The sequence below is a fragment of the Sphaeramia orbicularis genome, chromosome 12 (assembly GCF_902148855.1).
Source record: "Sphaeramia orbicularis chromosome 12, fSphaOr1.1, whole genome shotgun sequence".
In the NCBI taxonomy this organism is placed as follows: domain Eukaryota; kingdom Metazoa; phylum Chordata; class Actinopteri; order Kurtiformes; family Apogonidae; genus Sphaeramia; species Sphaeramia orbicularis.
The window spans coordinates 59,830,876-59,858,093 of NC_043968.1; the positions used below are offsets into that span (position 1 = coordinate 59,830,876).

General features: G+C 36.4%; 2 protein-coding genes and 1 long non-coding RNA gene across 3 annotated transcripts in view; 1 reads left to right on the forward strand and 2 right to left on the reverse strand.

Annotated features, from left to right (window-relative positions):
• Positions 1 to 2,275, forward strand: part of il17ra1a (interleukin 17 receptor A1a) — a 21,205-nt gene extending 18,930 nt beyond the window's left edge. Inside the window, exon 11 of the mRNA XM_030148300.1 lies at positions 716 to 2,275. Within this exon, the coding sequence (XP_030004160.1) occupies positions 716 to 2,133 (1,418 nt within the window). The 3' untranslated portion in view covers positions 2,134 to 2,275. The remainder of the gene's footprint in view (positions 1 to 715) is intronic.
• Positions 2,276 to 4,942: 2,667 nt separating this feature from the next.
• LOC115429115 (uncharacterized) lies at positions 4,943 to 7,764 on the reverse strand. Its single transcript, XR_003936729.1, has 2 exons — positions 6,673 to 7,764; positions 4,943 to 5,854 (listed from the first exon to the last, which is right to left on the reverse strand). It is a non-coding gene; the product is annotated as an uncharacterized LOC115429115 (long non-coding RNA).
• Positions 7,765 to 13,565: 5,801 nt separating this feature from the next.
• Positions 13,566 to 22,051, reverse strand: tmem121b (transmembrane protein 121B). Its single transcript, XM_030148996.1, has 2 exons — positions 21,399 to 22,051; positions 13,566 to 14,673 (listed from the first exon to the last, which is right to left on the reverse strand). Exons 1-2 carry the CDS (start codon positions 21,960 to 21,962, stop codon positions 14,041 to 14,043), a joined length of 1,197 nt encoding a protein of 398 aa, XP_030004856.1. The 5' UTR covers positions 21,963 to 22,051; the 3' UTR covers positions 13,566 to 14,040.
• Positions 22,052 to 27,218: the final 5,167 nt, after the last annotated feature.

Sequence of the window (27,218 nt, forward strand, 5' to 3'; positions counted from 1 at the left end):
CCCCCCCCCCCCCCCCCCCCGATCACCACCAAAATTTTGATAATTTCTTCCTTGTGCCAGTATCAACATTTCCTGAAAATTTCCTGAAAATCCATCCATAACTTTTTGAGTTATCTTGCTAACAAACACACACAAAGCAAAGTGATGGTAATAATAAGTTGCCTTATTCAGTAAAAACCTATAAATTCTGTTTTTTGTTTGTTTTTTTCTGTTACTCTACCCAAAACACACAGTAAAGCAAAACCTGATCTTGCCAGATCTTGAAAGTTGTCCTGAAAAAAAGAACTCAAGTACATACACACAGCAGCTTTTATGACACTTCTACAGCTAGAAGAATAAAATAATTCCAAGCAGCCTGTTTCACTGAAATATTTTCTCTGGGGTTATAGATGCAGAATACTACAAAATACTACGGTACTTACATAGCATGTGATCAAGTATCTCGCGGCGGAGCCGAGTGTCCTTTTTTTTTGAAGTCCAAATGTGGTCACCCTACATGTAGTGGACTTGACTTAAGGGGAAACATCTTCAGGTTTCTGTGTTTACGATGTGGCTAGAACACAACTTAAACTATGTCAGTTCAATGTGGTACAAATAAGCCTTAATCTGGTGGATTTTAAGAATATTGAATGTACACCTACAAATAAGTTAAAAGTGAAAGCCTCTGAAATTCATGTAATGCCAACTTCTCAGTGTTCCTTTCTCTTCCACTCAGGTTTAAGTGGCGTTGGTGAGCCCCGTCCGAAAATTGAGGACCCACCGAAAGAACCTCCAAAAGTGCTGATCATCTACTCCCATGACCACCACCTCTACAAGGACATCATCCTCAAACTGTCCGCTTTCCTTCAGGCCAAGTGTGGCACCAGGGTACTGGTGGACCTGCTGGACTCGGCTTCGGTCAGCATGGTGGGCCGGGTCCGCTGGCTGGAGTGGCAGCGACAAAAGCTGAATCCCTCGGACAAAATCCTGGTGCTTTGCTCACGAGGCGTCCAGGCCAAGTGGAGAGCCATGTGTGGTCAGGGTAAGGTGACTCTGAGAGAGGACGTGCGGTCGCCTACTGATGACATGATCACCCCGTTCCTCAGCCTCTTCCTGCCGGACATGCACCAGCCGGGCCGGATGGGCAAGTACATGGTGGCTTACTTTGACGATATCAGCTGCGAACAAGACATACCGTCGGTTTTTGACATCGCTGTCAAATACAGGCTGATGAAGCATTTTGAAGAGCTCTACTTCCGCATTTTAGATGTTGAAAAGTATGAGCCGGATCGGGTGAAACAGATCGAAGGGATTGGACAGGAGGACTACTTCACCTGTCCCTCAGGTAGAGATCTAAGGATTGCCATTGAAACCTTCCAGTTGTACCAGTTGGAAAACCCAGACTGGTTTGAGACGCAGTGTGTAGACAGCGAGGAGGAGGTCATGAGCGAATCCAGCCGACTCATCGACGAGTTGCAGATCCCTCCGGTGAGAGAGTACGTTCCTGTGATCAACGAAGGCCCCCCTGTGTACTGTCAGGGGGTGATGATCAATCAGAATGTCAGCAGTATTCATGTCTTCAACCCTGAGCTCAACCCACACACGGACTCGTCATCAGTGGTCGAACACACACCAATAGTGAACACTGAGTGGAATCGCCCCCACCCGTTAAATCCAGATCAGCGGAGTCCATGTTGCTTGGGACCAGAATCTGGCTTTACAGTTGAGCCTGTTTTGATCGGGCCTCCGCCATCAAGACAGAACTGGCCTTCCATCGATCAGCAACACATCATTCAAATGCCTTATGAGGTTCAGGAAGAACCGTCCAGTTACCAGTCCACGCCTCGTTCATATCCCAGTGGACCCCCCCCACCGTCCATGGACTTCAACTGGACGCATTCATCACACACAAACAGCGTACAGAGTGAACACCTTCCCCTGTCTGAAACGAGTCGCTCCCAGCCTGTGGAGATGGAGGAGCACGAGACTCTGGAGACATGTGGAAAGCGTCCAAGCAGTGGATCGGATCAAGGCTACATGTCCAGAATGTCCTCTCAGAAGGAGCCGACATCTGAAGAAGAATCGCTAAAGGCTCTGCGAAGGCTGCAGGAGGAACAGTTTAATGATAACATAAAATATTCCAGCATTGGCTAATGACTAATGCTCTGCCAGAACACACTTTAACCCATACAGACCCAAACAGCCACTGGCAACCAAAACCATCTACTGGTGTAAAATGTTTCATAATACTAATCCTATCAATACATGGAAAAAATTGTTGTAAAATGCAGTTTGTCATCTTTTCATGGTCACCATTTGGACGTTTAGAGGCTCTGTAGTGAACATGGAAACACCGTCATCTTCTACAACAGGGGTGTCAAACTCATTTTAGTTCAGGGGCCAAATTCGGCTAAATTTGATCTGCAGTGGGCTGAACCAGTAAAATAATAACATAATATATAAATAATGTCAACTCCAAACTTTTCTCAATGTTTTAGAGTGAAAAAAGTTAATTTACATTATGAAAAGGTTTACATCTACAAACTATCCTTTCAAAAGATGTGAATAACATGAACAAACTGAAAAAATAAGCATCATTTTAACAATATCATACTTCAGTTTATCATTTACACATGTACATTATAACTTTACAGATCACGGTGGATCTACAAATACACAAAACATTTAGTCACAGGCAGAATATTGTTAAAATTGCATTTAGTACTCTTAAGACATTTCAGGTTGTTCATATTTGTTCAGGTTATTCACATTTTTTGTGAAAAGATAGTTTGTAAATGCAAATATTTTCATGTAATTTTACCTTTCTACAATAAAACAAAGAGAAACGTGGAGTTGTCCTTATTTATAGGTTAGATAGTATTTTACTGGTCTGACCCACTTATGGTTGAATCAGTCTGTATATGTGGTCTGTCCGCTGAACTAAAATGCTTTTGACATCCTTGACTGTTAAAATTGTATTTTTTGCACTTCACAAATTCGTCCCATGGGCCGGAGTAGACCCTTTGGTGGGCTGGTTTTGGCCCACAGGCTGTATGTTTGACACCCCTGGTCTAGAAGATGTTCTTTGAAAAACACACATCTCCTGTTTCAAGCCTCAGGGACTTTAGTTTCTGGTCAGTGTTCTGTGATAATGGTGGACGTTGAATATTAAAATGCTGTTGGCGTGCTCTGAGCACTTCAGTATCTCTCATACTTGTGCAGATACCTGTGCCACCTCTGCACAAGAACAAGTGTCTATTTTTAAGGATGGTGTTTAACGCTCAATTCCATTTGAATGAAAATCAATGATTTTATGGAATTTTAAACCTATGTAACTGTGATCAATTGCAACACATTTTATAATATTGTTGGGATGATGCCCGCAGGGAATGAAGATGTGCCATAATGTGAATGTAAACTTTCAATTTGGACTTTGGACCCGGCACAAAGCTCCTGAAGGACTTGTACTGGGAGTCTCGGTTGTGGGTATTGTCAGACACATCAGTTTGTCTGTGTTTATGTCAGGTTCCTAAAATCCAAAGAATGTCAAGTTTGCTTTGTTATTTTGTATGAACTGTAGACTGTGGAAACAAACTGGTGATGCTCCTGGATTTGGACTGAAAAAAAAAAAAAAAATCCCTGGAAATAGCCCCTTTTCCACCAGATTCTAAGGAACTTTTATTACTAGGAACTTATTTACGTGGATTAAAGAATTCCTGGTCATCTGTGTGCTTTGTGTTTTCACAGCACCCCAAAGGTGGACTGGACTCCTGAATCTGAAAAGTCCTACCCCACTACCTGGAACTTTTTACAGAGAAAGTTTTTTACCCAGGTAATTTCGGGTGAAGGATGATAAAGCAAAAGTTCCTGGAAAAGTCCCTGCGGTGGGAAAGGGGCAAACATTTGTACTTCTTTGGTGAAATTATGGGTACCCAGTTTTTGGGGGGCTCAGAATCTAGGGTCTAGGAGAAGACCTGCACTTCAATGGATACCCAGACCAAAGCATGTGATCCAGACCCTCATGTAGACTAAACCAGTACCCGGGTACATCCAGCTGGAGGAACATAACATACCACTGAAGCTCACTATGATGTAATGATAGAAGTTTTAAAAGTTTTCATTACACTGTATGAAGGTTCACTTTTACACATTGTTTGTTTCACTTTTTTGGAGAATCCAACTTGGCAACCATGATAATGTTAGTGCCATGAATGTGTCTGTTCTATTTTTGAGGACTAAACCCAGGGTCAGATTATATTAATGGTGATTTCTACTATGTGTGTAATAAATTTACTATTATATAATGACAACCAGTTCTTCTTACCTTCACTTTTTGATCCATTCCAGAGAGTTGGTACTTTTTACAGACACCTAAGACTATCCTTACAAAGCTCATAGACTTATATTTAGGTTTTAGATTAATTTGTAATTATGTCATAAATACAAAAATAGGACCAATGGCCTTGTGTCTTACCGGCCAAATTAAAATCTTTGGAAATGTATCCAGATGCCATTTATTATTACCCAGTTCTGTGTATTTATTATATGACAGAAATAGCCCATGCTTTGGTCATATTCCTATGATAGTATTTTACTGGTCTGACCCACTGGAGATTGAATTGGTCTGAATGTGGAACCTGAACTAAAAGGATTGTTAATATCTGCGTAATTTTTGCATTTCACAAATTCATCCCAAGGGCCGGACTGGACCCTTTGGCGGGCCGGATTTGGCCCCTGGGCTGCATGTTTGACACCTGTGCTCTAGTCAGTTACTAATTTCGAAATTATTTAACAACCATCATCAAATCTTAAAGTCTCTGGCCGCTCTGGGAATATGATTCATTGCTGTTTATTTTAAGTAATTGAGTGGTTTACACATGTACTAAATGTTAACTGTAAAGGTTTGTTTTTTTTCGCTAAATGCAGGTTAAATCTGACAGAATAATGTAACAGAGTCTGTTTGTACAGTGCTTTCCTCTGATTTATTTCAGGTTTTCACCATGGAATACTGTCTTACATCTACAGTACACAGATTGGATTATAGCAGTACAGATTTTCACCACACAACTTTACAGTACAGGTAGAGTCTGATCTGTAAACAACAGCAATATTCTTTCCCTGTAAACGAGTTAGAAGAAAAGGAAAGCCTGTAAAAGACAGAAGAGTGTTCCGTATAGCACACATTGTGTTTTCCATTGCACATGGCCTTCATAAAGAAAACAAACACTTTGGGATCTGTTAACACGACTGGCTCCTCTTACTGTCCATGAAAGCAGCGTCCTTTGGTAGTTTCAGTGTAATTCTGCACTGTGCTTGTTCATGCAGGTTAGAAAGACCCACTGTTCTCCAGTTTTGATTGAAATGTTCAGAAATGGTTTCACTTGTGATTCCTTGCTGTGCTAAGTTTCATGTGCAAATCTAAAGAAAGACCCTTTCCAAAAGCATAGCTTACATAAGCAAAGTTAGTACATTACTGGCACAAAGAAAATATTCAAAGAAGTATAAAATATAACACTTTCAATACTTTGGCAAGATATACTAAGCAACAAACAGAAGCCATTCCTCTCAGTGTAATAGGAGAAACAAAGCCAAGAAAAGCACCGCAACCAGTCGGCATGTCGTTCTTTGTACAGCAGCATCTCTATGACCTTTAACCCTCTGTGCAGACAAAAAAATCTCTTTTCCTCTCACCTGGAACTAGAACATCAGGGTCAAGGCCTGAAAACAAACTGTAATGTGTTTTATTTGTTAGGAATTTTGTGTATTTGAGATTCAACTGAGGATATCTGGGGAATCATACAGCAAAACAGTGTGAATAAGGCGCAGAATTCTTATCATCCTATCTCAAATACAGGAACCAGACTCACTTGGATTACTAGGGTGGTCCAAAAAATTTTTTTTTTTGGTTTCTCTGGATTAGAACCCTGCATTTGGTTCCATACCTGGCCAAATTACTTTGGTCCAAATTTTATGCAAATTAATTAATATTTAGAGGTTGCACAAGACACGTGAAGATTGCTCTATATACTATAACATAAGTAGCCAAATGAATAAGGCATATTAGAACAATTTGTAATTTTAATTCTCAAAATCAAATTGCAACTTGCATAAAAATGTTACTTAAAACGTCCAGCAACCACTGTTGCTTTATTGAAATGACAAAAAATGTTCCTGTGTTCTTTGACAACTTGGAGCAAGTACTGTTTCTGCTCTTCATTTTTTGTTCAGCTACAGCTGAAGTCTTGAATAAGCTTCACCCCTCTTTCAGCAACATCACTGACAACTTTTGTGGAATGCGCAGTTTTATCAACCTTCTGAAAGTCTGCATCATCAGCCCAGTCTTCTGGAGGAATTCTGAAGAATGTTTGTGGCAGATCCAAAGTTTCAAAGAAACACATCGTGCTGGTGGGGACAAAATCACTGATCTGCTTCCCTTCATAATCTGCTTGATTAAGGGCATCCCAACGCTTTAGTGGAACCCAAAGAACCTTCATTTTCCATCATGTTGTGAACCATCAGCTGCTTCTGCTCTTGTATCACACTGGAGTCCAAGAATGCCAATGTGCAACTTCTAAAACATCTCCTTTTTCTTCCAAATTTTTTCCTAAATCATCTTCTGAATGCCAAAACCTAATGCAGGGTTCTAACTGAGGTTATCTGAAACTTTATTTTTTACCATGATTGTTGAACCACCCTATTGGATTACCTAGAGCTCATGTAACTTATTACAAGGGTCAGTTGGACACTGATTTGTAATTGGTCACTGAACAGTTACTAAACACTGACCTAAATGGTGGATCTAACACTATTTTTTTGTTACCAGACGCAATAAAATATTATTCAGTTCAATCTTTTTTTGGCAAATTATTGAGTGCTTATCATTGCAGCTGGGATTCCTTCTCAAACAACAAGTGAAACACCACTATAAGGCCAATCCACACCAAGAATAGGAACTAGTCCACATCATGTCTACAATAACAACAATGACAGTGGAGAATAATATTGCTGGGATCACTTTGAGTCATGCCAGCCAATCAGAAAACATCTGAATTTGCAAGTCAGCGCTGCACGTCACATAATACAGCTTTTATTATCCTACACTTAATAATATGAATACGTACAAGTGGAGTTACTGGCAGTGGGGGCAGAACTGAGTGACAGTTTTACAGCTGTGTTGTGGAATATATTGGCCTTCAGTGATATTTTTTTGTGACAACTTTATGTCACTTGCTTATTTTTGTAAGCAGGAAACTGGATTAAAAACACCTTTTTTGGCCATTTTTTACAGTGCGAGCTTTGTGGATAAAAGGTAAGACACATGTTGACACAAACTACACACAGTTTATATGCTACGATAGGTGAACAGTATGGATTTTGGGGTCACACATGGTTGGATCTGCTCTTTCTAAACATGGATATTCTCTACCTAATGAGTTTAATGGGCCAGTTAAGGCCATTGAACAGTTACATCTCAGTCCATTAGATCAGCATTTTAACACCAGTCATTTGAGCTGCAGCATCTTGTGATTGTTTGTTAGCACCAGGTGATGTTACATTTGCTTCTTCACTTTTTCTTAAAGACCCAAAAGCATCTACTGTGATCTAAAATGTTTAACCCATAAAGACCCAAACTGCAACTGGCAACCAAAACCATCTACTGATATAAAGTATTTAATAACTTCTGAACCATGAAGCCTATCAGTACAGGTAAATGACTGGTGTAAAATACAGACTGTCATCTTTTCATGGTCATCAGATATGACCCATTTGGATGTTCAGAGGCTCCATAGTGAATGTGAAAACATCATCATCTTCTACAAAGTTGCTTTTTCTTCCATTTTCTCTGTTTCCGATATAATAACCTTCAACTTTAATCTAAGCTTCTATGAACATCTACAAGATCAGTAAATTAAATACAAGAAAATACATGGTTTTCACTGAAACAATACAAAATATAGAGGATAATATTATAATAAATGGTGATAAATCATTTAAGAAAAGTGAAATCTCGAGAAAAAATTATTTGGGAACTGCCACAAAAGTAACACTGGGTCTTTATGGGTTAAGAACCACTAATCCTATCAATACAGTGAAATAATTCAGGTAAAATGCAGCTTCTCAGCATTTCATGAGCATCAGATGCATTTTCTCTGTTATGTCTTGAACATGGAAACATCATTGTCTTCTGCGACATTCATTCATGTATTTTAACAAATGACCATGTTTGTAGACACTTGTTTTTATGTAGAATTAATGATACATTTTGCTGAAAAAGTCATGTTTCCTTCAAGTATCGTTTTTGATATAATGACCTGTGAATTTACTGAGCTTTCATTAACACGTTCAGTATAGGGGTGCACCGATACCAGTATTGGGATTTTTCAAAATAAATGACGGTGACCAAAGTAACACTGACTGCAAGTAACGTTGAAGACACAAACGGATACGGATGGAGTGTTCTGTCTGTCCTCTGTGTACATTCCATCTGTTTTCCAGGTGTTCGTGGATGCGTACCCAGGCGGAGAATACCAGCGGGAATCGTGGAGGTAGAGGATCTGTTTTAAAGAGCGACTGTGTGAGTTAGAGAAAAACTACTGATTTATTTATGACAACTACCCTCATCAATATCAACATTAGTATTACCACCTCTATAGTCTCCATGTTTATTATTACTGACTTTCTTCTTCTCAAAAAACTCTTCTTCATGGTATTTGTGGTTAATTAAGAGCGGCGCCCCCTGGTGGATTCATTGAGAAACGCTCATTCTAACACATTAAATGTCAGTAGCAGCACTTTGTTCCAGTCAGACTAATGACAACGACAATAAAGCACATTCACAAAAGCAACTAAGAACTGGAATGGTTTAATTAAGTCCTCAAATTGGTTCTCGGTATCGGCAAGTACTCAAATGTAAGTACTTATACTTGTACTCGGTCTGAAAAAAAGTGCTATCGGTGCATCCCTAATTCAGTACAATAAATATAGGAAAATATATGATTTTCACTGAAAAAATGCTAAAGATAATATTAGAATAAATGGTGATAAATCACTTGCTAATGGTTAAATGTAGAGGAAAATTTATTTAGAATAAAAAGATATAATTCTGGGTCTTTATGGGTTAGTAAAGACACAAATGTGGATGTCCTTAGTGGCAGCTCTGTTGGGTTTGGGTGAAATATCATTGAACCAAACCAAGCAGTACTATTATAAATTAGAACTGCAGTATATTTAGGACGGTGCTACTGCTGGATTTGCTTCATCACAGGACCGGTAAACTCGCAAAAATGTCAAACTTGACTGAAAAAGGTAACCCCATCCACATGACACCCTATCTCCTTACTGTACTTGATTTTTTTGTTGTGCATCTACTTATTTATCATATGATCATACGTTACCTTCCTAAACAATGTGCTGCTTTAACAGCCACGATAAAAGCTATAAAGTACTTCAAACATTTCAGGCAGTATCTGACATCTGACATAAGGTATAAATGTGAAAAACTGTGATGGTCCTTTTAGGTTGATTTACTCCATCATCATCATCATCATCATCATCATCATCATCATCTCTGACCCCTCTATCGTCGACCGCTCACAAGGCACAAGTCTACTTCACCTCTGACCTGCATACACTGATCACTCAGAGGAGCAAAGGAAGCTGGGAAATAAAATCCTCTCAATGAACTCCAGGTTCATTCAGATCCAAAATAATAGGCACTAAAATCAGTTCAGAACCCTCTGATCTATATTGCACAATGTCTTAACTACACTTCATCTTCAGTCAAAACGATTTTTTTTTTCAGCCATGTTTGTTAAAAAGACACATTACTGTGGTATAAGGTTATGAGGCGACTCTTGGTCGTGTCCACACATAGAAGCTGTGGCGTGTGCGCAGTACTGGAGGTAATTCACTGTCAGACCGTGATGTTCTCTGCACCACCTCCATGCACGTGTGAACAGTGTGAACACCCTGTGCATGCTACACACTCCAAAAAGGTGTGATTTCAACACAACAGGATGGGCATGGGCATAGGTATACTATGTTTTCACCCTCTTTCAGGTGGATATAGGATGGGGGTGTCAAACTCATTTTAGTTCAGGCGCCACATTCAGCTAAATTTGATCTGAAGTGGACCATACCAGTAAAATAATAACATAATAATATATAAATAATATCAACTCCAAACTTTTCTCTATATTTTACAGTGAAAAAAGTCAAATTAAACAATGGAAAACAATGTGAATTACTTGAACAAACTGAAAGAATAAGTGTAATTTTAACAATATTCTACCTCAGTTTATCATTTCCACATGTTCATTATAATGTACAGATCACAGTGGAAACACACACAACATTTAGTATCAGGCAGAATGTTGTTAAAATTACACTTATTTTTTTAAAGACATTTCAGGTTCTTCACATTTGTTCAGATTATTCACATTTTTGGGGAAATTATACCTTGTTTTAGTGTAAATACATGAAAATATTTACATTTACAAAGAGAAAAATGTGGAGTTGTGAGTATTTATAGATTATTATGATAGAATTTTACTGGTCTGACTCACTGGAGATTGAATTGGTCTGCATGTGGAACCTGAACTTAAATGATTGTTAATTTCTTAATATCTATTTTTGCATTTCACAAATTCATCCCAAGGGCCAGACTGGACTCTTTGGCGGGCCGAATTTGGCCCCCAGGCTGCATGTTTGACACCTGTGATACAGGACAAAGATGGGTAGGGTAAGAAGGAAGTTTAGGTCAGTAAATCCAGTAAATCTGATTTATATCTATTTGGATCAATTTTAATAAGATTGTTTTTTTATGTGGGAATTTTTGAGAATATATCAAAATTACAAAGAGATTCAAAGAAATATGACTTAATAAATTTAGATTTAGGACCCAGAATGTTAATTTTCAGTTTGTCAATCAAGTTTTACATGTATTTACTATTGCTTTTATAATCCTGAATTAAAGGACATATTTGTAAGATATTAAAGCAGTTATTATCCACATGCCTCGTACACTGTAACTGTACTTTCCTTGCACATAGTTGTGTTGAAACGGACACTTTTTAGAGTGTGTTGATCTGTTTTAAACACTGACCTCACAGAAGGCTCAGGTGTGAATGAAGCGAAGTGGTGAGAGCCGGGCGCTTCAGGTGACACACAGGTTAGTGATCTGTTAGGACTCGGGATGCACAATGTGACAGAAGAAGTAGTAGAACAGTAGCACAGCCAGCAACACCAACAGAATTCAATGTTGGTTGGGAGTCCGTTTGAAAAGGGCTAGAAAATCTGTTAGTTTGTGGCACTGTCGGATTGTTATGCATGGCATCGGCTTACACACATGTAAGTGTCTATTCTACTCTTAGTACCAGACACAGCGTTTAGAAACAGCACAGACAGCGGACAACACCGTCATCAATAGAAAACATGAATGTACAAGGTGGAGCAGGTGTTTAGAAGTCCTCCGATTGCACTAAATGTCCAAAAAAAAAAAAAAAAAACCCAAAAAAAACAACCCCCCCCCCCCCCCCCCCAGAGCCCAGCCGCTGCCCTCTCCTCTCCGAGTGCAGCAGTGAAAACTCAGCAGGTCCAGTTCACGACAGTCTGTTGTCCGTTAGTTGAAGGCTATTGCAGGTGTTGGGCTTGACTGTAGCACCTGTACGTAGACTGGGCTGGGAGCATTGTAAGGCTGGTGCACCACATGCATTCCACACATACCCCAAAACTGGAAAGTCCATTCTCCGGTAAGGAAAGGGTTGGCCTCGAAGGTTTTCAAAGTGGCTGTTTCAGGAGGATTTATATTTTTAGAGACACAGTAAGTCTATTGTTTGTTTTACCACAACCCTTACATGGAAACTGGTTTAACGCAGTTCGTCAAGGCGGGTAAACAAAGGCCTCAGGTAGTCTGTGTGCCTAATACTCGACAGCAATTTCATTCTGGGTCAAAACACAGTCATGTCCCGTCAGACAGCAAACCTTAATTGATTGCCATTCCAACATTTATTTCAAACTATAACGTACCTCCTTGATTTGGATAATCCCTTATGGTCCAACTAAAGCAAAAGTGAATTTAAAAGTAAAAATGTGGGTCATTTAGCAACACTAATCTGTCAAATAGTCTCTAAAATGTCCTGTCAGAGAGATTTCGAATACAGTGTTTTGACCCTTTTATGGAATTTGTCAGGTCATATGTATGTAAAGCACAGTCACAAACTGAAATATTAATTCTGCACCTCAGCATGTGGGGGTTTGCAAATGCTTTCAGGCCAAGACTCCCATCAGATGTTACACAAAGGAGTCCAATATTACTTAAGTGGTTGACAATAAAGAGCAGCAAATGGCAAAAATTTACTGTCCGGTCGAGAATATGGGTCCAAGTAGCTTTTTTGTTATATGTGTCTAAGAAATTTGGTATGTCGAGATTTAGACCTTATTATTATTAGGGGACATACATTTTGCAGGGGGCGCTACTGAGCCATTTCTGGCAAAACACTCAAGTTCACTGCATAACCAACTGGTGGCAACATCTGTCAGCAAAAAGTACTATTTTGATGATTTGTCATTACAAAGGTCTATCAACGACATGGACCAGATTTTAATCTACTTCAGTTAACTCCCTTAGAAGCATTTGTTAAAGTATAACAGCTGGAAAAGGCAAAGACAGGGTCAAACAAGTAGATTTCCTGTTTAGGACCAAGAGTCTGTTTTGTGCTTTTGAGCACCTGAACCTGATATGTGTATTCACCAAATGTAATAAAATCGAGGAGAAATCTTATATGATGGGTTTATTTTTGAAATTGTTGAGGTTCAGATTCAGGTTACTAAGGAACATTATTGAACCATTCTTCATCTGGTTTAGACCAAAGTTGCAAAATGGATTTGTTTTAGTTTCAGTTCCAGGTTTTTATACACATTATTTTCTTAATTGTTTCTAGTAGTAGTATTATGTGTGATCTTTCAAATCACGTCTATAATGTGACTCTGGTCATTCTGTTCTCAAAGTTTGAATCACTTTTTCTTAAAAGTTGTATTTTTGTCTCCTACTTTTGCTGTTGTTCACTAGTAGCTTTTCCATTGACCCTCAAACTGTGCGAATATAACTTGCGCATAAAAATTTACCCAATGGAAAAATGACAATTTCGCCAAAACTCTTGTTTTTCAATGAAAGGTTTTTGCGCTGGCAAAAGGTGTTTTTTTGGGTGTAGTGAAATTGGTATATCATGCAAAACTACAATGGAAAGACCTTTTTCTGCAACTAGAGTCACATGAATAAAAACACCCTGGATGTTGATGGATGTTGCAACAAGCGAAGAAGAGTTTTAAAAGAAACATGGTGCGGTATGTGTGGACACACCGGGAAACCCAATCGTTTTTTAATTTAGTGCAGGATAGAGGGATAATATACAATAATATTGAATATATCTGTAAATCAATGTGATATTTATATTTGTCACCATGTTTATGGAGTGACTTCTCATGTCATCTTGCGATAAATAAACAAATCCTCACAATTGTGATTTAATGGAAAAACCGACATTATGCACTTCTGTTTTTTCGACATTTAGTAAATATCAGTAAAGTTTTGCGCAGATGTCCGATGGAAAAGCCACTAGTGTCTTCCAGTATGCAGTAGTTGTATATCTGTGCTCTGAGAATAGTATCCCCAGTACTGCTCAGGCCCAGTTAATATTTCAGGTTGGTACTGCTGTAACAAAGTGCATTAAATGTGATTAATCATCTTAGAATGAAACTGCATGTGGACTCCACTAGGCCTTAACCATGGGTTGGAGACCGATATCTGAAGCCACAGTTTGGAATAAGTGTGTTATTTTTATGTTTTGTTAGTGTTTGTATGTGTTAAGTTTATACTATTGTAATTAATGAGGACACTGTTCTTGAATACCTTCCATTTCTTCATTGTTCGCTTGTTTTGCTGATTTTGAGGCTGAGGTTTGGGTCTGATTTGGACCTTCCACTTCCTAGTCGTGTCTAGAACGCAGCGTGACTCCACACCCCCCGACAGACACCGACAGTATCTCCAGACCCTAAACCGCTCTAGGACTGGGTGACCGCCAAGGTGTTGACATACCCATGCGGACACATGTCGTTCTCAGAGACACAGTGGGAGAACTGGGCCGGGTTTCCTCCTCCTGCCAGCCTCCGAACCCCGCGGACGGCCACGCACTGCTCCACCAGCTCCAGGAACTTACACAGCAGGATGAAGATGTTCTTGAACATGAACACAGACACGGGCATCTTGTACACATACACCTGGAAGCACCTGACCACCAGCAACGGTGCATTCACCACCAGGCCTGTGGAGAAGAAACGGGCGCACAACCAGCGGCAACGCAGCTCTGACGCGGTCAACTCGTAGAGCCAGATGACCGGGACGGCCAGGGCCACGAAGTACACCGAGATGACGGTGTACTTGAGGTACACGGTGGGGATCTCGTTCCGGAGCAGCATCTCCACCAGGGTGAAGCTGTCCAGTAGGTCCAGGCAGGTGCTCATGAAGCAGCTCTGGGAGTGGTGTCGCGTGGCGCCGTTCAGATCCTCAATGATGGAGTTGATGAGGCAGAAGAGCAGAGGTGCAGACAGCAGCACGATGATCTTGAAGCCCGTTACCCCACATGGTACTTTAAGGGCGATCAGGTCCAGGATGGAGGTCTCCAGGATGAGCACCACCTTGGGACAGACACAGAGATTGAAGCGGTGGATGGTCAGTCACTGCTGATGTAGTGGCGCATCGTCAGCTTCCTGATAAAACCTGCTAAGTGACATTTTTGGTTGTGAATAAAAACCTGCTATCTCCCCTATTATAGCTTCAAATTTCAGTCTCCTGTGAAAGTTGTTTACATTCCATCATAAGTACCAACATTAAAGGAACAGATATTTTTTTGTCATATTTCACAGTTTCCTGATATATAAACAGTTTTTTTGTTTTTCCTGTAAAATTTGCCAAAAGTCACATAGCAGGTTTTATCAGGAAGCCGACGACATGGATGTTATAGAGCACAGGTGTCAAACATGCAGCCTGGGGACCAAATCTGGCCCATCAAAGGTTCCATTCCTGCCCGTGAGATGAAAGTGCAAAAATTAACCTGAACAGTCAAGGTTGTCAAAATCATTTTTGTTCAGGTTCCACATACAGACCAATGTGATCTACAGTAAAAATAACAACACAATAACCCATAAATAATGACAACTACAAATTTTCCTGTGAAAAATACTGTGGAAAAAATTTAGGTGAAAAAAAAAAAAAAGATTACACTGTGAAAATATTAACGTTTACAAAACTATTTTATCACAATAAAATGCAAATAAACACATAAATATAAACAAAGACGAACAACCCCAAATGTGCAATTTTAACAATATTCTGCCTGTTACTAAATATTTTGTGCATTTATGGATCCACTGTGAACTGTAGTTGTGTTCATAATAAGAGATATAATATTGTAGAAATTGTTCAAATTTTAGTTCCAAACTCCAAAATCTTAACAATATTCTGCCTGTTACCAAATGTTTATGGAACACTGTGTAAATGAACATGTATAAATAATAAGTGGAGGCATAATATTGTTAAAATTGCACTAATTTTTCAAATGAAATGTCTGTTTTTTCAGGTTATTCACATCTTTTTTGTAAAATGTAAATATTTTCATAATTTAATGGGGGGTTTTTTGAACTAAAACAAAATTAAAAACTTGGATTTGTCATTATTTCTAGGTTATTAAGTCATTATTTTACTGGTCTGGCCTGCTTGAGATCAACTTGGGCTAAATATGGCCCCTGAACCAAAATGAGTTTGACACCCCTGTTATAGAGGATATAGAACTACAACTCCCACATCTACACACAGGTGGTGTCGTTCTGTGGCTTTACATCTGTATTTACAGCCACATGTTTTATGTGCTGCTTTATTTTAGTATTTTACCTGTTTTTTTCTCATTTGTTTTCGATTGTAAAACCAGAGATAAATACACATTGTTTGTTCTTACACTGACTCTAAAATTTTTATTTATTTTTTATTTATTTCATTCATGGTTGTGGATTTCATCAGCAGACATTCAATAACCATCAGGTGAACAAACATGTACACACCCATGCTCGAAAAGGAGCAGGATGAAGAAAATCTTATATTTCCTGCCCCCTTCTAAATGATCATAGCCTTAATGGTTAGCGATACACAACTAGCTATAAAATCATACTGTATAAAGTCAGACAAACCGAACTAAACACATCCAAGGATAATACAAAATGAATACAAAACCAAGTGCAAAACTACATATACAGGAAGTACAAAACATAGGTAAATATATACCTGACGAAATGATGCAAAACAATTACAATACCAGACCAAAATAAGCAAATAAATATGTCACAAGATTCAAAACAAATACGAGGCAAAATGTAAAAACTGATAACTGTTCATATAATCTCATTGTTCTGTCTTTATACACTTTTTTTTCAGTTGGAATATGTTTTTACAGTCCTTCAGCTCATTATAAAGAGAATTCCAGAGTTTAACACGTTCATATAATCAACCAGTATTGGTATAAGTTGTTTCGTCTTTTACATTATTTTTGTCAAATTTTCTTTATGTTGTTTCGGATCATCATCTTATACGTTGGTTTGGTTTGTCCATTTGCATTATTACATTTTCACTTTTTTGTGTTTATGGTGCAATATTAGGTGACTATTATCGATGTGTTATTATGCCGTTCAGGAGCACAGTATTTCACACTTCTATATGTTTTATCTTAACTTAAGAATACTTGGCACTTGGAGTGGATTTCTCCAATAAAATTAGTTAGTTTAGTTTTATCTGAAGCACATAGAATCATCAGAAAACAAAGAACCATACAACATGGTCAAACAAACTTTTTTGGTGCTCGAAAAGCAGTGGGAAGAAGTATAACTTATAAACTGCCACCTCTTTTTTACAAACTAACAATTAAATCCATTCCGTTTCCTTTGCTTTGTCAACACACTTTTTTTCTGTTTATTTTTCCATAAAACACAAAACATCCATACAAACCATTCACATACACTTTTTTAGTCACGTGATAACACAATCACATTTGCATAATCAACCGTTTTTAATATAAACTATAATATTTATATGCACTTCAAATATTTACTACAAATACAATGAGTAATAAATGTGATAATATCTCCTAATCATGATAGTCTGTATTAATTAATTACAATAATATCTTATTTTATGCATTGTTCTATATTATAACTACATATACACTTATTCAGATAATGTTCTGAAATTTAAAATAAAATAAAAATAGAAATCTATCTATCTATCTATCTATCTATCTATCTATCTATCTAGAACTCCATTATAAACTGATATTTGGATATTTGTTTATATTTGTTTATACTGCTTATATTTGTTTGTGTTTTGCGATGCATTTTTGTCCTTTTTAATCCTATAGAGTGTCTCACCGATTTCCAGATGACTAAAAAAACTGAATAATGACAAGAGGTGGGAACTAGTTTTATCCAAATAACAGTTTAGCATATCCTCCTGAGACCCAGCAATTCAAAAAAAACAACCCAAAAACAAAACACACAAACAAAACCCCCTACTGGGACTCAAGAGGATACAGAACACCACCAATAATTAAAAAGGTAGAGGTATACAACAACAAAAGCATCTCAAAGCAGAACCAAAAACATCTACATCCAGATTAGGGGTGTGTATCGGCAAGAATTTTGGCGATACGATACAAATCACAATAGTAGGATCACGATACGATATATCACAATATATCGCAATACTGTTAACAAGGCGATATTTTTTGTTTTGTTTATTTTTTTAAAATATTATTTCGTGGAATAACTTATAGTTCAGCATTTGGATAAATAAAGTTTCAACACATGGCTTTACCTGTACAAAAATCACACAAATAAATAAACAAATAATGTTTTACAGACATTACAGTTTAAGATCCTGCTTAAATGTTCCTATTCTATTGCCAAAAGAATACATAGTGTTCAGTCCCTGAAATCATCAGAACATTATTTTTGTGCATTCCCAATAAAAAAACAAACAAACAAACAAACATTTGCCTCTCTCAGACAGTAAAAAGTACTTTTAGGATGCTTGAAATAACCGTTATCAATTTAAAAAAGCTTCATGTATGACCTGTAATATCACAATACTGGTTTTGTAGTTCACAAACAACAGAGCAAAATACCCATGTGAATATATAAATAAAAGAGCATGATAAACAAAAAAGAAACACAAAAATGAATCTCGGCCATGTCTGCATTTGAATAAAAAATGAAAAATATCAATACAGTACTTTTTAATATTGATACAGTATCATGAAGTCGAATATCACAATATATTGCAGAACTGATATTTTCTTACACCCCTGATCCAGATTGATCTTATTCCTGTTCATTTAAAAGGACTTTGATTGTATTTAAAGAGACTGAAATAAAGAAGGAAAGATGACAGAAAAATAAAACCTCTAGTTGTGCAAAGGCTGCCTGTGAACTCTGTCCTCCTGGGACCCAGAAAAAAGGACAAGTTTTGGCTTTTTTACATAAAATAACTGGAAACAGCATAATGCAGTAGTTCCCATATGTGGACAGAAGTGTTTGTTTTGGTTTTCTTTTTTAAGAAGTAAAGCTATGAAACTCTTGTCCTCTATAAAAACCATTACTGGGTCTCAGGAGGATAAGATAAACCAGGGGTGTCAAACATGCGGCCCGTGGGCCAAAATCGGCCCACCAAAGGGATCAATCCGGCCCATGGGATGAATTTGCAAAGTGCAAAAATTACACTGAAGATATGAACAACCAATTATGTTGAACTCTTTTTAGTTCAGGGGCCACATACTGACCAATGTGAGCTCAAGTAAAATAATAGTAACATAATCTATGATTCCAAATATCCTTCTTGGTTTAATGTGAAAAACAAAAATATTACATTATACCTATAAATATTAGTCCAAATATTTCTGTTTGTTTTTTTGGGGAAAAAAAAAAAAAAATCATGAAAATATTTACTTTTACAAACTACCCAAACAAAAAAGATGAGAATAACCTGAAAAAACTAAAAAAAAAATTTTTAAGAAAATTAAGTGCAATTTTGTCAATATTCTGTCTTTTACTAAATGTTTTGTGCCTTTGTAGATGTATAAATGATACAATGAGGCATAAAATTTTGGAAATTGCACTTATTTTTCTAAAAAAAAAAAAAAAAACAAACAGTTTTTTTGGGTTATTCTTTTTTTTTTGGTTTGGGTAGTTTGTAAAAGTACATATTTTCATAATTTAATGTTATTTTTTTGCACTAAAACAAAGAGAAAAGTTCGGAGTTGTCATTATTTATAGGTTGTTATGCTATTATTTTACTGGTCCGGCCCACTTGAGATCAAAGTGGTCGAATGTGGCCCCTGAATGAATATGAGTTTGACACCTCTGATTTAATCGTTAACACAAAAATCTTTTCAAATAAACAACTTTGCATTGTATTGTCACTTACAGGTTTTTTATGTTGCAATTTTACAACTTTTTGGTGTTAATTCTACAGTTATTTTTTTACAGTGCATTTTTATGAGATGGTTATTTTCCGTTATTTAACAGTATTTTTTCGGCACCCCTGCTGACGGAATAATACCATTTTTTACGGGTTTTTTTTTTACAGTGTGCCTGAGAACTCTGTCCTCCTGAGACCTAGAAAAAAGTACAAGTTTTGGCTTTTTTACATTAAATAACTGGAATAGGGATGTAACGATTACCAGTATAATGATAAACCGCTGTAAAATTGCAGACGGTTAGAATTACCGTTTAAATTCTAATTATCCTGATAACCGTGTTTGATTACTGCACTTTTAGGGGAAAAAAACCCTGTGTAAAGCTATGCTTTTATGTCAAATATTTGAGTATAGTTTTAATTTATTACAATTTTGATTTTATAGACCTAATATTTGGAACCAACATTCACTTTTAAAGTCTTTGAAAAAGTTCATTAAGCATCTTTGTGTTATTTATGCAATAAATTATAGACATTTTTCAAACTGGATTTTTTTTTGTGTGTGTGTGTTTTCTGTCCTTTTATGTTTTTATAGTAGGTTAAAGTGAAAAAAATAATAGACAGATGAGATAGATGAAGTTGTGCTGAAAAAAACAGATCCCAAACATGGGTATAATAAACATTTGTTTACAAAGTATATAAAGGCAAAATCAAAAGTACTGAAAAATGGCCAAAATAGGCTCAGACCACTAAGGGTTAATATTTGAATGTTTCTGTCAACAGAAAGTACATTGTGCCAATTATTTTATTTATTTGGTTTTTTTTAATACAACTTGGTTAAATTATTTCAGTGTGTGTATAAGTACTTTTTGAACATTTTGAGCACAATTTCAACAATACCGCGATAATAACACTGGTCAACAACAAATTTATTGTTTAAGTTTTTTGAGCTGATTTAGGATAATTTTGGTGTGCTGAATCCAAAAATCACATTAATTTTGCTCAGTCAGGTCAACTTTCTGAACTATGCTACATATTGGCTTTTTAACATTTTTGCTTACATTTTTGGGCATTTTCACATCATATGATACAAAATTCTTTCATATTTCTTGCAATAAACAAGTTCTGAAGATTTTACTTTTGCCAATTTATGATAAATATTTTTTTTAATTTTACAGGTGAATGAAATGGCTTCGACTAGAAGATCTTGCAAAAATAAGCCTGGCGTATTCTGCTACATCTGCGGTGAATACACCATTGTACCTAACAGGAATCAAGTGATCAAATGATTTTTTTTTTTTTCTCTTAAAACCTATTTTGGGTGAGAACTATATAAAAAATCAACTGATAAAGTCACAAAAATGTAATCAATTTTGTGAGAAGATCAAATTTTTCAAAATCAAATTAGCAAAAAAACCTGACCTGATTGAGAAAAACAGATGTCATTTTTGGATTTAGTGGTGCAAAATGGTCCTAATTCAGCTGAAAAAACCTAGACAACTTGCAAAAAACATTTTTTTGTAACCCAGTGTAATGATAACCATGATAATTCTGGTCACAATAACCGTGATATGAAATTTTCATATCTTTACATCCCTAAACTGGAAACAGCTTAATGCAATAGTTCCCATATGTGGACAGAAGTGTTTGTTTTGATTTTCTTTTTTTAAGAAGTAAAGCTATGAAACTCTTGTCCCCTAGAAAAACCATTACTGGGTCTCAGGAGGATAAGATAAACTGTTATTTGGATATAACTAGTCAATACTCAGTTTTTTTTTTCGTTTTTTTTTTCCAGTTTATTCAGTTTCTTAGCCATCTGGAGACGCTCTTTACGCATGTGGATAAACCCACAGTGCCAGGTGGTCTACCCCCCCTCCACCCCCACCACCCCACTCGGGTTCCGTACCTTGGGGGTGCAGGCTATGACATAGATGAGCCAGGCCAGGTATGCGTAGGTGAACTCCCCCAAGTTACAGCCGAAGATGGAGCTCTTCTGGTGGAAGCCGCAGGCCCGCTCCCTCTTACTCCGCGCGTTCTTCATGAAGAAGATCCCCCACCCGGACACCACCACCAGGTCCGTGGCGATCCACGAGCACCAGTACAGGTCTGTGAAGATGATGAGGTAGAAGTCCAGGATGCCCCCCTGGAAGACGAGCAGGAGGAAGCAGAGCGCCTTGTACAGGAGGCTCCTCTTGGACCGGTGCACCAGCAGGGGAGCGGTCTGCATGAACTCCCCGGATGTCATGATGCAGGAGGCGGCCGCGGCGGCGCAGGACGAGGAGGACACCAGGGGCTGGATGCTGCCGTTCTCCTCCGGGAGGATGCTGCCGCTGGTGGTCTGCGTGTCCCGCCTTCCGCTCAGCCGCTGCCCGGCTTCCGGAGAAGAGGAGACGGGGGAGTCGTTGCAAAAGCTCGCGTCGGATCGCAGATAGTCGGCCTTGGGATTGTCGCTGCCAGTTTCTGAGATCATTGTATTTGCGCGGTCGCCTCCCTTTCTCCGCTTTACTTCCCGACTGATGCTTTTAAAGATGGAGAGGAGGAGAGCGACAAACAAAGACATGGACTAAGCACTGAAGGAACGGACTAAAGCCTGCATGGGTCAGCATTCAACTACTGACACTGGACTGCAGGGCTGGCACACTCCTGTTAGTTCAGTTCCATATTCAGAGAAAAAGAACAGAATAACCTAGAAATAATGACAACTCCAAATGTTTGTCTTTTAGTGTAAAAAAAATCCCACTAAATTATGAAAATACTTACTTTAATAAACTGGCAAAAAAAAAAAAAAAAAAAAAACTGAAGAAACTGAAATTTAAGTTAAAAAATGTAAGAAAATTTAGTGCGATTTTAACAATATTATTCCTCAACTTCACCTTTCTACATGTGCATTATGGATCAGATCTACAAAGACACTAAACACTGAGGAACAGGCAGAAAATTGTAAAAATTGAGCTGAGTCTTCTTTAGACATTTCAGGTTATTCATATTTTAGTGTTACAGGATAGTTTATAAATATATATTTTCATAATTTAATGTTATTTTTTGCCCTAAATCAAAGACAGCAAATTTAAGTTGTTAATTCTAGATTTTTTTGGCTTAATTCAAGATTTTTTTTTACTTAATTGAAGTGTTTTTTTTTTGTTTTGTTTTTTTTTTGCTTAATTGAAAATTTTTTTACTTAATTGAATAATTTTTTTTGGCTTAATTAAAGATTTTTTTTTTACTTAATTGAAGATTTTTATTTATTTATTTATTTATTTATTTATTTATTTATTTATTTTTGCTTAATTCAAGATTTTTTTTTACTTAATTGAAGATTTTTTTGGCTGAATTCAAGATTTTTTTACTTAATTGAAGATTTTTTTTTTTTTTGCTTAATTCAAGATTTTTTTTTACTTAATTAAAGATTTTATTTTATTTTTTTGGCTTAATTCAAGATTTTTTTTTACTTAATCTAAGATTTTTTTTGGTTTAATTCAAGATTTTTTTTTACTTAATTGAAGATTTTTTCTGGCTTAATTGAAGATTTTTTTTACTTAATTGAAGATTTTTTTCCATAATTCAAGCTAATTTTTTTTTTTTTTTTTTTTTTTTTGCATAATTCAGTTCAAGACTGGAATTTTTGCACTTGGCAAAAACATCCCAGGGGCCAAACTACGACACTGGACTGCAGGGCTGTCAGACTCATGTTAGTTCAGTTCCATATTCAGAGGAAAAGAAGAACAGAATAACCTAGAAATAATGACAACTCCAAATGTTTGTCTTTTAGAGTAAAAAAAAATCCCACTAAATTATGAAAATACTTACTTTTATAAACTGGAAAAAAAAAAAAAAAAAAAAAAAACTGAAAAAACTGAAATTTAAGTTAAAAAATGTAAGAAAATTTAGTGCGATTTTAACAATATTATTCCTCAACTTCACCTTTCTACATGTGCATTATGGATCAGATCTACAAAGACACTAAACACTGAGGAACAGGCAGAAAATTGTAAAAATTGAGCTGAGTCTTCTTTAGACATTTCAGGTTATTCATATTTTAGTGTTACAGGATAGTTTATAAATATATATTTTCATAATTTAATGTTATTTTTTGCCCTAAATCAAAGACAACAAATTTAAGTTGTTAATTCTAGATTTTTTTGGCTTAATTCAAGATTTTTTTTTACTTAATTGAAGTGTTTTTTTTTTTTGTTTTGTTTTTTTTTTTGCTTAATTGAAAATTTTTTTACTTAATTGAATAATTTTTTTTGGCTTAATTAAAGATTTTTTTTTTTACTTAATTGAAGATTTTTATTTATTTATTTATTTATTTATTTATTTATTTATTTATTTATTTATTTATTTTTGCTTAATTCAAGATTTTTTTTTTTACTTAATTGAAGATTTTTTTGGCTGAATTCAAGATTTTTTTACTTAATTGAAGATTTTTTTTTTTTTGCTTAATTCAAGATTTTTTTTTACTTAATTAAAGATTTTATTTTATTTTTTTGGCTTAATTCAAGATTTTTTTTTTACTTAATCGAATATATTTTTTTTTTTTTTGGCTTAATTCAAGATTTTTTTTTTGCTTAATTGAAGATTTTTTTTCCTGAATTCAAGCTAATTTTTTTTTTTTTCTCTCGCTTAATTCAATTCAAGACTGTGGAATTTTTGCACTTGGGAAAAACATCCCAGGGGCCGAACTGGACCCTTTGGCGGGCCGCATGTGGCCCCTGGGCCACATGTTTGACACCCCTGCTTTACTGGATCTGTCCTGTAGTTTTAGGACAGGTCTGAGTTCATGTCCCCTGTGGACATCAGCCACATGTTACCATGAGTCTGGATGCACTGAGGGGGTCTGACACTCCAGCAGTCTGACTGTGTTCATGTAGATCAGGGGTGTTAAACTCATTTTAGTTCAGGGGCCACATTCACCCCATTATGATCTAAAGTGGGCCAGACCAGTAAGGGAATAACAGTGAAAAAAGAAAAATGACATTAAGATGTTTACATCTACAATGTTTCCTTAAAAATCTGAATGACATGAATAACTTGAAATGTCTTTAGAAATACAAGTGTAATTTGAACAATATTCTGCCTCAGTTTAACAGTTTATCATTTACACATGTGCATTACAACCTACATTACAATTGCAAATACACAAAACATTTAACAACAACAAGCAGAATATTGGTAAAATTGCATTTACTTCTCTTAAGACATTTCAGGTTGTTCATATTTGTTCAGGTTATTCACATTTTTTGTAAAAGGATAGTTTGTTAGTATAATAATTTTCACATAATTTCACATTTTTACACTAAAACAAAGATGAACTCTGCAGCATTATTTATAGGTTATTATGATAGTATTTTACTGGTCTGACCCAATTGAGATCTGATTGGTCTGTATATGGAACCTGAATTAAAATAATTTTAACATCTTTGATTATTAATATCTTCAGTGTAATTTTTACATCTCACAAATTCATCCCAGGGGCTGGATTGGACCTTCTAGCGGGCCAGATTTGGCTCCCGGGCCACGCCTGTGATGTAGATGTTGAAACGCAGAAACTCTGCACAATTAGACAGTTAGAAAACATCCCATAGCCAGATTTATCTGGTTACATTCATTTAAAATGACTTTTACTGTATTTAACCCTTTCATGCATAGTGGTCACTACAGTGGGCAGTTCTTCTCCAGCTGTTCTTTTGTATATTCATGGGTTTTGTTGTTTTAGTTCCATATCAGCCAACATAGTGGACACTTATGCACCATCCCATACACTGACATTCATACCATTACTGTAACTTTGCTGTTCTAGATAAACCTGATCTGCAGTAATATCTTTTAGTGTAAATATTTGCTAACTGTTATTAGACTGTAATTAACAGTTTTCTTAATCAAAAAGTTTTTTTTGTGCATATTATCTCCATGAAGTGAGAAATAACTAGTATGAGAGTATGTTAAAATGTAAGAAAACATCAGATTAGCTGCATTAAAAATGTTTTTATTTCATTGGTTTTGTACTGTATATCACTTTCTGATGATGGTTTCTTACCTTCAAAAATTAAAGACATGGTGTCCAGCTGAGTGGACATTTTTGTTGATTGAAAAAATTGCAATCACATTGTTTTTTTCATGCCTGAAGAGGAATAAAAACACTCAGGAAAAAAATCTCAACTAAGGTTCTTATAATTCATGCATGAAAGGGTTAAAGACCAAAATGACCCAAATGAAAGGAGAAAAGGACTGCCTGGAAGGAAAGAAACAATCTGAAAAAACAAAAACAAAAAAGAAACGGTTCAGTCAGTTAGAAAAACATCTAGCCTACATCCAGATTTATTTCCCCATTCATTTGAAATGACTTTGAATGTACTGTATTTAAAGACCAAAATGACCCAAATGAAAGGACAAAAGGACAGTCCACAAATAAATAATCTGGAAAAAACTGTTGCACTATGTTGTTTCCAATCAAGACAATTATTTTATGTAAAAAGGCCAAACCTTTGACTTTCCTCAGTCTCAAGAGGATACAAAACACAGCAATTTAAAAGGTACTAAACAACAACGTTCCTTAAAAACATCTCAAAGCAGAACCCGATTCAACGTGTTAGAAAAACATCTCCATCCAGACTGATCCTTTTTCTGTTCATTTAACAGGACTTTAAATGTATTTAAAGAGACCAAAATGAAAGGAGGGAAAAGTTGCCAGAAAAATCCAAGCTCATGTAAAGCACAGACAACTCTATTGTAAACAGTGTTATTTGTTTATGTAGTTTTTTACATTTGTTATTTTCTTGAGCTCCAGGAAGGCATTTTTGTCCTCTGTAGGGGACAAAGGTTTGCCAGCTTTACTCTCAGTGTTAACCATAGATGGTGAAAGACAGAAACTCTTCACTTTTACTTTGAATGACAATTTTCACACAAAGCCACTGGGGGCTGCTCCTTTTACTGGACAACCATGATGTCCTTAACTAAACTCATAAAAATAGGACCAAGGGTCCTGTAGTCCAACGGCATATTTAAATACATAAATTGACATTCGTTTGGCCTTTCAAGGTCACTCAAGGTCAAAGGTCATGGCACCAAGTAAAAGCCCATATGTGACTTCCTATCAATGGCCAATCGTAATTATATCAATATCTTCAACTGTTTTCAAGTTATAGGACTTTGAAATGTGTCCCATTATAAACCAAAGGGGATTTTTAACATTTCAGAAACTCATAAAAATGCCAAAAATCAAAATTTCCCAATTCTTTGAACAAATTTGGTAGACCTTACCCCAAAGACATCCCACAACAAATATCAAGTCATTCTGAAGACTCTTGAAAAATTGTTTACGGATGACGGACGGAGAACAACTGACACCAAGGGCGATTCTAGGATCAGAGGTTTAGGGGGGCTGAGCACCCAGAGTGCTGGCTGGTCAGGAAGAGAAATTTCACTGTTTTGTACATTTTAATGCAATTTTGAACCATTGTTCCCACATTTGTGATGGAAAAGCATAACATTTTTTGGGTATGAGAAACTCTGTGACTAAACCATCAAATCTGATCAAAATGATTTAAACGCTGAGCCACAGTCAAAGAGGAATGGATTGGAATCATAAAAGAAATATACCCTAACCCTAATTTTTGGTGGAAGACAATCCTCCATTTTGATACAGCAGCTCCTCAACGTACACATCTACGAGAGAATGGGTTTAACTGCAGACGAATATTAGTGTCAGATCGACCAGATCTACTTC